This window comes from Squalius cephalus (assembly GCF_949319135.1).
Source record: "Squalius cephalus genome assembly, chromosome: 22".
NCBI classification, from domain to species: domain Eukaryota; kingdom Metazoa; phylum Chordata; class Actinopteri; order Cypriniformes; family Leuciscidae; genus Squalius; species Squalius cephalus.
This window is the reverse complement of record NC_137143.1, coordinates 5,208,852-5,219,222: the sequence shown is the minus strand read 5'-3', so window position 1 is coordinate 5,219,222 and position 10,371 is coordinate 5,208,852. Positions and strand designations below refer to the sequence as shown.

The 10,371-nt window shown below is 38.9% G+C and overlaps 1 protein-coding gene across 1 annotated transcript; it reads left to right on the top strand.

Moving 5' to 3' along the window:
* The first annotated feature begins 597 nt into the window (after window positions 1-597).
* Window positions 598-10,330, top strand: ddx19b (DEAD-box helicase 19b). Its single transcript, XM_079857765.1, has 12 exons — window positions 598-845; window positions 1,368-1,443; window positions 1,572-1,619; window positions 1,754-1,889; window positions 2,573-2,665; window positions 2,745-2,847; window positions 3,971-4,085; window positions 5,037-5,214; window positions 7,391-7,628; window positions 7,744-7,906; window positions 8,015-8,206; window positions 8,852-10,330. The coding sequence occupies exons 1-12, from the start codon at window positions 789-791 to the stop codon at window positions 8,911-8,913; spliced, it is 1,461 nt and encodes a 486-aa protein (XP_079713891.1). The 5' UTR covers window positions 598-788; the 3' UTR covers window positions 8,914-10,330.
* The last annotated feature ends 41 nt before the right edge of the window (window positions 10,331-10,371 follow it).

Here is a 10,371-nt window from a genome sequence, read left to right as displayed (position 1 = left end):
AAAAAAAAAAAAAAATCATTTCTTAAATTTCTTAGGTTGATTAATTTTAATTTATTTATTTTTTGTGGTAAAATTACAACTTTGTTGGTAATGCCACTGATGCATAATATTTTCGTCTGTATGTGTTTAAACCTTTTCTTTTCTTTTCTTTTTTGTGAAACTTTAGGCTACATGAAGATTTGATGTAGCCTAATTTCATTCCTGTAGAGGTTATATCTGTTCTGTCTTTTCTATCTGTGTGTTGTTTGATGCATTATAATAAAAACAATGATTGGATGGTTGTGGTTTGCTATTGGTCGATCTCGTATGAGTGACAGGCTGCCCCGCCTTCGCGCCAGTAAACACATCATCAGAGAAAACAAGATGACCATGCAAGAGGGAGGGGAAATTGTTTTAATTAAAGATAACGAGAGCACATGAATAAAAATGACAAATTACAATAAATAATTAAACGTTTATTATAAATACAGCAAAATTGTATTTAAATATATATATATATATATATATATATATAAAATAATTGTCCATTTTGATTTTATAGTGACTTTAACCTCACAGCGGAACGTTTAATAGGAACCATGTACACACGAGCCTGTTTCCGCCCGGAGGTGTGAGTGTCGCAGCCCTTAAGAAGCAAGGACCGCCACACGCCATTGTATCAATTTGTTGCATTCAAGTCTTTTTACTTTAATTTTATTAAGAATTTATGCACAGTTCGATTTAACAGTCCACTGTTAAATCATCGACTCTCGCTTTTAAGGAAAAACTTTTTATTTACAAGTAAGGACATGGCAACAGATTCGTGGGCCCAGGCTGTCGATGAACAAGAAGCCGCAGCGGAATCGGTGGGTTGAAACTTCAAACTAAACACAATAATTATAAGAACCTGAATAATTTAATCAAAGATTTTACGAAACACAACAATTCACTTGGTTGTTTAACAGTGCCGTTATATTTGTAATCAATCAATTTTAAATAAAGCTAACAACACAAAGCATGCTAACTTGGGTTCAGGTCAGTTTAGGCGCTTTAAACAAATAGCCTATAACGTGTGTGTGTGTGTGTGTGTGTGTGTGTGTGTGTGTGTGTGTGTGTGTGTCTGTATGTCTGTCTGTCTGTCTGTCTGTCTGTCTGTTTGTGAGTGTCTGTCTGTGTGAGTGAGTGTCTGTCTGTCTGTCTGTCTGTCTGTCTGTCTGTCTGTCTGTGTGAGTGAGTGAGAGATGCTGTATAATATTAGTGGAGTATTACTGTACTGATATTTTAGTTTATCTTCTGTAACTTGCATATCCTCGACAAATTGTTAATAATACATTTTTAAAGCTGTGCATATATGCAATTGTAAAAAGTACTTTCACTTTAATTTACAGATAGGCAGCTTGCAAATAAATGAAAAAGATGACAAGCCGAAAGCTGAAGCAAATGATAAGAAAGCTGAAGCAAATGGTAAGAAAGCTTGTTCCTCAATACTTGAAAGCATTGCTAAGTGAGATTTGTATTTTTGTGTTTTGAGCTTGTGGATTCCAATGATGAATGAGGTTGTTGATTTTTCTTCCTTTCCCTTTATTAATAAGGGGCGAAGACAGAAGGAAATGGCAATAAAACCGAGGAAGAGGATAAAGGTGATTTTTTTTATATAGACCGCAGCATCATCACATAGTCTCAGTCTGTTTTCTTCTCTTCTCTAAGTTCAGTTTGGTTTGAGTGTGTGTATATTCTCTTCATGGGAGTTGACTAAAACTGATCTGAATTGCAGACGACAAGGCAGCACAGTCACTGTTGAATAAACTGATCCGCAGTAATCTAGTGAACACGACCAATCAAGTTGAAGTCCTCCAGAGGGATCCGAACTCTCCGCTGTACTCGGTCAAGTCATTCGAAGAGCTGCGATTGTGAGTTTGACTGTTTTTACACCTTCCTGATTGCATTGCAGATTTAATGTGTGCAGACTAATGTAATATTATTTGTAATTTCATGATATTTTTATTGACCAACTAAGATATACTTGGAAAAACACAGATCTACTCTAAGGGTGTGTATATACACTAGTTCACTTTTCTTGGTTCTTTTGGCTTGGACCAAAAAAAAAAGAAGAAAATAGCCGCTTTTCCACTGTCAAACCAGTGCGAGCCAGGGCTAACAGCGTGATGTACGGGGCCAATGGCCTCGGACCTCAAGCACAGAGGCCAAAGTCATGTTTTGTTTCCACTGTCGGGCCAGTAGCCCTGCAGCACTGCCCTAAAACCTGCCCTTAACACGCCTCTAAAGAACAAAGTCACATAACCTCACCATTTCTGACCCTGGCACATAATGGCCAACATATCTCCTATGACAAGAAAAAAACATGTATACTTGAGCATTTTGTCCTTTTTAGGGTCGCATCTTGTGATATGTCCTCTTTGATCTGTTGCAATCATTTTTCGGTCAAACCTCACTAGAGTTTGTTTGGAAGCGGACTGAGACCCACCTTTTCAGTTCTCGGTCTGCTTTTTTTGTGCACGTCAGAGTTCAGATGGTTAAAAAAATTTTTTTTTTTTTTTTTGTGTTTTATTTTTTTTCTTTCTTTGTTTCCCAGAAAACCTCAGCTGTTGCAAGGAGTGTATGCCATGGGTTTCAACAGGCCCTCCAAAATCCAGGAGACTGCATTGCCCATGATGCTTGCAGAACCGTAAGTTCTTTTGTTTAATCTAATTTCCTTCTATCCTAATGAGAGCAGACTTTGAACACAACACCTTCTTCCCCTCCAGTCCACAGAATCTCATCGCTCAGTCTCAGTCAGGCACGGGTAAAACGGCTGCCTTTGTGCTGGCCATGTTGAGTCATGTGGACCCTGAAAACAAATGGCCTCAGGTATGTAACGCATAGGAATGGGTATGTTTTTTTTTTTTTTACGATACCGGTGCCAAATCGATACTTTTAAAATGGTACCGGTGCCTGAACCGATACTTAAAAAAATTAAATAATCGCTTAAGAGCCTCAAAACGATGGTGAATGACATTTAAAGAATGGCTTTTTTATTGAAAAAAAAAAAAATCTTAAAATGTATTAAATTTAAGTATACTTTAAGTAGTCTAAATAGAAAACACAACAAATTTACATAACAAATTCACAATAAAACCTAAGCCACCTAACCCAACTACAATAATTAAACACTAAAAAACAGTTACCGACACTAATAACAGCTAAGTAGCCTGTATTCTTGGTTTGCTACAAACCAGCTTTAAATTTCAGCAATTCTTTTCACACTTTTTGCGTTCTCTGGCCAAATACGACACCTCTCCTGACTTATTGCATGTCCTGCACAAGGTGAGCGTTATTTTAGAACACATCACCTTAAATGCCGTGACGCGAAACCCCTCGTGGAAGAAGAACGGCGTCATGTTTACAACTGTGACTGAGCACTCATCAGGATTAGATGTACGCCGGTCTGTTGTAGGGACATCGACTTTTCACACTAAACATGACGCGGAACAAAGCAAACTTTGATTGATTGCCGGCTTGTGTATTTTACAAACTTTAAATGTATTGTTTTGCTAGTACTTGTGTATTTAAATGTCTGAAACCTAAAATAAACTTTATGTGGTTGAAAACACTGAATAGTGTGATATATAACAGCACTGAGCTCAGCGCCAGCCAACGCGCGAACGCAGAGTTGATAACGCGAACAGAACGTTGTAATCACACCAGTGTGATCGATCGTACGCGTTGAATGGTTAACTAGCGATCACATGCGGTGATGATGCTTCTTACGGCCGTTACCGAGAACCAGAGGGCAGATATTTCAACCGACAGCTGACGAGCTGAGGCATTTAAGTGTCACCGAAATCTGTTTTAATGCGGTCCGGTTACTTGGGTACCGGTTCCATATCGGTACCGGGTTTCGGTACCCAACCCTAGTAACGCATAAGAATCAGTGGATGAAATGCATGCAAATAATGTTTTAGTGTTAGTGACTCTGTCTCTCTTTGCCCAGTGTCTGTGTGTGTCTCCCACGTATGAGCTGGCTCTGCAGACTGGCAAGGTCATTGAGCAGATGGGGAAATTTTACCCTGAAGTCCAACTAGTGTATGCCATCAGAGGAAACAAATGTAAGTGCTTTTATATTTTGGAATTTAGGTTTACTTCATAACTCTTTAGCAACACGTTATCTACTGCATGTTTCCATGACTTTCAGAATTTTAGTTGTTGACCCCATTTTAGGGCTGTGCAATATATATTAATAAAATAGGTGTCGTGATATGGTTTAGTGCGGTTGTCAAATCGTGCAGGGTACGATTGAGTTAAAATTATGCGCTACCCATTTCAGACTTCATGCGTGTAAGTGAACACTGTGCCGCGCTTCACTCTGAAACTAACAGCGCAATATTTATTTGCTGGCAACACGTCAAAATAAAAGCTTGATGGTTTTCCATTTGAGAAAATTATTATTATTATTATTTATTTTTTTAACAGTACAATAGTATTACACTATATTTCTTATTTGGTTTAATATTTTTATGTAACAGTAAACTCAATAAAATCAATTTATATTGAATTGGTTAAAAACAGCAGGAATGTGGCCTGAACTCAAGTGAAAAGATGATATTTTATTTTTTTTTATTAAAGTTCACTTTATGGTTACTTAAAGAGGTTTTAGTTGGTTCTTGGAAAAAGCAAACACAAATATAAACAAGTTTTTCCAAAATCATTCAGTCCTACAACAATTTTGCACTCGAAGTCCTCAGTGCAAAAGTAATATTTCTGTTTAAAAAATAATTATGCAGATGTTTTCCTCCAAAAAATCCCATTCACTTTAGAATGATTATTTCCAAATATAGTTATTCAAGTCATTGCTGAAAAGTCCTGTGATCTTTCAATATAGTTACAATTATAGTTAACATACAAATGCTACGTTTTTTCCAATATCGTGCAGCCTTTGATGTCACCGTCAAAGGATAATTTCATATTTATTACTTCGGATTAGCATGCAATAGTTGATATTGGCTGGTGTGACTGTATGATTGTGCATGTTATTGAGCCGTGTGTTTTGTTTGGTCCAGTGGAGCGGGGAACAAGACTACAGGAACAGATCGTGATTGGCACTCCTGGTACTGTTTTGGATTGGTGCCAAAAGCTTAAATTCATCGACCCCAAGAAGATCAAAGTGTTTGTGTTGGATGAGGCTGATGTCATGATCGCTACACAGGGTCATCAAGACCAGAGCATTCGGATCCAGAGGTACGTGATTTCCCTCATAGTTTGCTAAATGTCTACAGTGGCCTGAGACTACATATCTCAACGGGCTACTTTCAATAGGTCAAATATATTAGCGATACTTTTATCTGTTGCTTTTGTGTAAGCAACTGAGTAATGCTGTACGGAGCGAACACGAGCATCTCTCTTATAATAAGCATTTTTTGACATGACGTGCCACAACTGTTTGAGGCTGTCTACACTGGACACATCAAAGTAAACACTATAAACTGGTATATTTGTCTTTCTGAATGGGTGCATGTTGATGCTGTATGGCAGGGGTGTCCAATCCTGCTCCTGGAGGGCCACTGTCCTACAAAGTTTAGCTCCAACCCCAATTAAACACATGAAGCAGCTAATCGAGTCTTACTAGGCATACTAGAAACTTCCAGGCAGGTGTGTTGAGGCAAGTTGGAGCTAAACTCTTCAGGACCGAGTTTGGACACCCCTGCTGTATGGTATTGAAACGTCCATTGTAGTGTGTTGCATCACAATACCCTCTTCTCAGTTTATCCTGAATTAGGGGCCGTTCACATACGCGTGGAAAGCGTGGCCGGCCGTGCCGGTTTCTCCTTTCCACAAGCGCTTGCGCTTCCATGGCGTGTGTCGTTGCTATGCAACCATGAACTGCGTTCTCCATAGCCGCTTTCCGACCAAGTAGTTACAGGAACTTAGTTATAGGAACTGTCCACTTCTAAACAGTTCTAAGAACTACTCTCCCCCAAACTCGGTTTTGCTGTTTGCGTTCGCACTGGCCAAGTGGCCATAGGAACTGGTAGGAGGGGTAAGGGAGTAACGCAAGCACGGCGACTTTTATTTTGACGGAGCGACGGACCTTTATTTTGACGGCGCTGAGAACGCCAGAGCAAACAATGCTCTCATTCTCTGTGTTCATTAGTTAGCGATCTGTCTAACATGTTATTAGATAGAATTGTTATAGAAAGTACACAGTATATGAAAAAAAGGTTATTAGCCTATGCCGTGTGGTTGATGTCCAGTGTTGCTACTGAGCAGAAATACATAATCATGTTTGACTTGGTCCCCTCAAAGTTGCGTTGGATTTTCTCCTCAGCATAAAGGTTTAGAGGCCCATCTATCACTGTTTTCCATGTTTGTATCTAGTTTCTGGAGTAAATATAGGCTATAATCTGCATGTTCGCACCGCAGGAACATACGGGTACTTTAGCCAATAGTTCTAGGAACTGTGAAAAGGTTCCTCCGGTCGGAAAGCGGCTCATGATGACGAGGACGTATCTGCAAAGGATTAATTGATTTCTAGCCCTTGCATTAGCTTTACTACTAGATGTATTTATGGCGATGAGAAATAAAAAGCTGCCCTGTACAGCTATGATCAGCTGTTCGGCCGAGCTTTCGATGTTATGGAAAGGTCGGTTGGTTTTTGTCACATGACATGCGGTCATCTCGCTGAGGCATATGCGCGCCTGGGAAAACGAGCGACCGTATCGCTTCTATTATGAGCGAGCTTGCCACGCGCCTACATTTGAAAACGGATTTGCACACGCAAAAAAACGCGATGTGTGAACGGCCCCAAAGTCAGGAATTGATAAGCGGATTCGAAATGCGTGCGTCTTATTGAATCCCCGGTTTTTGGAAATTTGTTTTTGGTTTGACACCCAACCCTACATGTAATGCGCCAGTCATGTTCCTACACCAGCTAAACCCCCTCTGGCTCCGCCTGCTACAGTAGCCACGCCTCAGACTCACGCTATTGGTTGAGCTGGACATAGACTGACAGATCTGAGCGAACTGCTCTCGATGTTTAGATCAGGGATGGGCAACTTTGGTCCTGGAGGGCCACTGTCCTACAGAGTTTAGCTCCAACCCTGAAAAAATCATCTGCCTGTAATTTTCTAGTAATCCTGAGGACCTTGATTAGCTTGTTCAGGTGTGTTTGATTAGGGTTGGAGCTAAACTCTGTAGGACAGTGGCCCTCCAGGACCGAAGTTGCCCATCCCTGGTTTAGATGGTGCCTGGGAGACTCAATGTTTACACTTTTGGGGAAGATAAACCAATGAATGGCATACTAATCATAGTCAACAATAAACTGTGTTAAGAGTTTTGTTTTGTTTTTTATAAAAAATGCATTAATTGATCAATGTCTTTTGAATTGCATTAAGTATTACAACCTTGTTTTTTATAGGATGCTTCCTAAAACTTGCCAGATGCTCCTGTTCTCTGCCACGTTTGAAGAAACTGTGTGGAACTTTGCGAAGAGGATCGTTCCTGACCCCAACATTATTAAACTTAAGCGTGAAGAGGAGACTCTGGACACCATCAAGCAGTATTATGTCATCTGCAACAGCAAGGAGGAGAAGTTCCAGGCCTTGTGCAACATCTATGGGGCCATTACTATCGCACAGGCCATGATCTTCTGCCACGTAAGTACAATATCATTTGAGTTATTTAATTTCCTTTTAAAGCACAGAAAGAATTGGCCTAACTAAAGTAACGCATACATATTTCTAAGTTTAATGATGTGATTTTCCATCACAGACCAGGAAAACGGCCGGGTGGCTAGCAGGAGAGCTGTCCAGAGAAGGCCACCAGGTGGCGCTGCTCAGCGGAGAGATGCAGGTGGAACAGAGGGCAGCGGTCATCGAACGTTTCCGTGACGGCAAGGAGAAAGTCCTTGTTACCACTAATGTCTGTGCTAGAGGTGAATGTCATTTTACCTGTTATACAGCGATGATGGTGTCCAACTCATCTTTAGTTCAGGTTTAGCAGATTTTGCCTAATTGCTGCTTTTTCAAACATTTTCTACTAGGTATTGACGTGGAGCAAGTTTCAGTGGTCATCAACTTCGATCTGCCAGTGGATAAGGATGGCAACCCTGACAATGAGACGTATTTGCACAGAATCGGGCGTACTGGGAGGTTCGGCAAGAGAGGGTTGGCGATCAACATGGTGGACAGCAGATTTAGCATGAACATCCTCAACCGCATCCAGGAGCACTTCAGTAAGCTGAACCTTCAGTTCCCATATTTAACAAATTAAAGACATGTCCAGGATTAAGCGTAATCGGCAAAGCTGGGGACATTTTGTTGATGTCCCTCAATTTAATCGTGTTTAGAATTCAAAATGGGTTAGTCCAATTGTGGAATAAATTATTAAAATACATAAAATACCTTTGAAAGTATAGTCAAAGGACAGAAACAACATACACAATATCACAAGGCAGTCACTTAATAACCCAACATTATATCCAAAATATGTTCTTTATGAAACATAAGCTTTTAATATTATTAATATAATGGTATCAATGAACAAAAATGAGCAGTAGTTTGACACTTTTTTTTATTTTTAAACTGTTTTGGGGGCAGAGTTGTTGTTTTTTGAAGAAGCTGTTTAGACATTACATTGATCAACAGTGATAATTTATAGTATTATAAAGATTCTTTTTTCAAATAAATGCTGTTCTTTTGAGCCAGAAATTTACCAATATGTTAAAAATAGTTATGTTTGAATTAATTTGCATGCTGATAAAACGTTTTAACTTTTGGTCCAGGTCCGTTCTGTTCATGAATTTATATCTGCACTTTTATATATTGCCATGTTCTCGTGGTTCTGAATGTGGGTTAATTCACTTGCCTGTCTTTCACAGATAAGAAAATCGAGAAGCTGGACACAGATGATTTGGATGAAATTGAGAAAATCGCTAACTGAGCGTCCGTCTTTGTTCTTCTAATAGGACTGTGCTCACGCTACATTTTAATTCAGAGGCTGGAAGAGCTGTGCCAGAGAGGATGTTTACATGTGCAGCAGTTTTATCTCAGATGGTGTTTTTAATGTTTCACTCTTTGTACTTCTTAATAAATTCTGAATGTGTAGTCTTAACATCACTTGTAGGAGAAATGTCTGGGATACTGACACAAGGAATATGCCTTTCCATATTAACGATTGCATCATGCACCTTTTAAATTGACTTTTTAACAGCCTGCCTTCACACCAAGTGTGGAAGAAATTACATTGACTGTTATATTGGTTTTTAATATGGGACTCGAAACCAAGGACTCATTTTGCTGATTTTTTTTTGTTTTTTTTGTTGTAATTAAAGTATGCATGGTTCTATGTGTCATGAACAATTTGCTTTTTTGGTCAAGTATATTTGTGTTGTATGAAACTGGGTGCAGCTACATTTGATTTTGTGACACTCCAAACTAGGAGTCAAAATGCAGGGTTTATTTAATCATGAGAGATTGCTGTTATTGTATTGTTCATCAATACTCAATACCTCACAAAGTAAAACATTTCTACTGAAAGGATGCTGGCTGTTATTGGCTTTGAATTAAAAGAAATAGTTGCCAAAGTCCTTTTATTAGTCTAAAATCATGTAAAAGCCAAAGATTTGTGCCTCCATTGGATTCGTCAGTACTCGATTTAACGTGGAATAATGCAAACTGGTCTATTCATCGTAATGAAATATTGTCATGTATGTTTAATAAGTACAAAGAGTGAAATGGTTAGTATATTCAACAGATGCAGTGTAATGAAAGCAGATGTGTCATGGAAGAAGCATTATTTGTGATCCCCATCTGCATTGAATTGTAAGCGATCAGGTTTAAGTACACAAATGCAACTGAGTTTGTAACCGCAGAAGGCTGTGCCACATTCCCATTTACAGCCGCCTTAAAAATGTAAAAGGCAGATGTGAACGCATCTACAATCTCACTGTATACTTCAGGGTAGACATAGAAAATGATTATTTTATATTATGGAATGTTTTAATTTAACCACTCCAAACTCAACCGGCACTGCACTCAGCTCCATTATATACCTATATTTTATTCATTGGCATGTGAGGTTGGGGTAAAGTGTGTCAGTCGCATCTTTGAAGGGAAGACTTTTTGATGAAATACTAGATTGATCAAAACATCTTCTGATGCCTTGTTCATTTGTCTGTTTGGTTCAAGCTGTCAATCATGTTTGACCTCATATTAAATAGAGGGTTTTATTTTTTTTGGCATTTTTTCTTGTGAACAACATTGATGTTAAGTCTATGATAAATGAAAGGACTGTCTAGAAACTAACAATTGATCTGGTGTTGCATCAGATAATAAATGGAGTTGTCTATTATCAAACACATTCCTGCATAATCATTGCTACACTTTTTTATGTATGTAA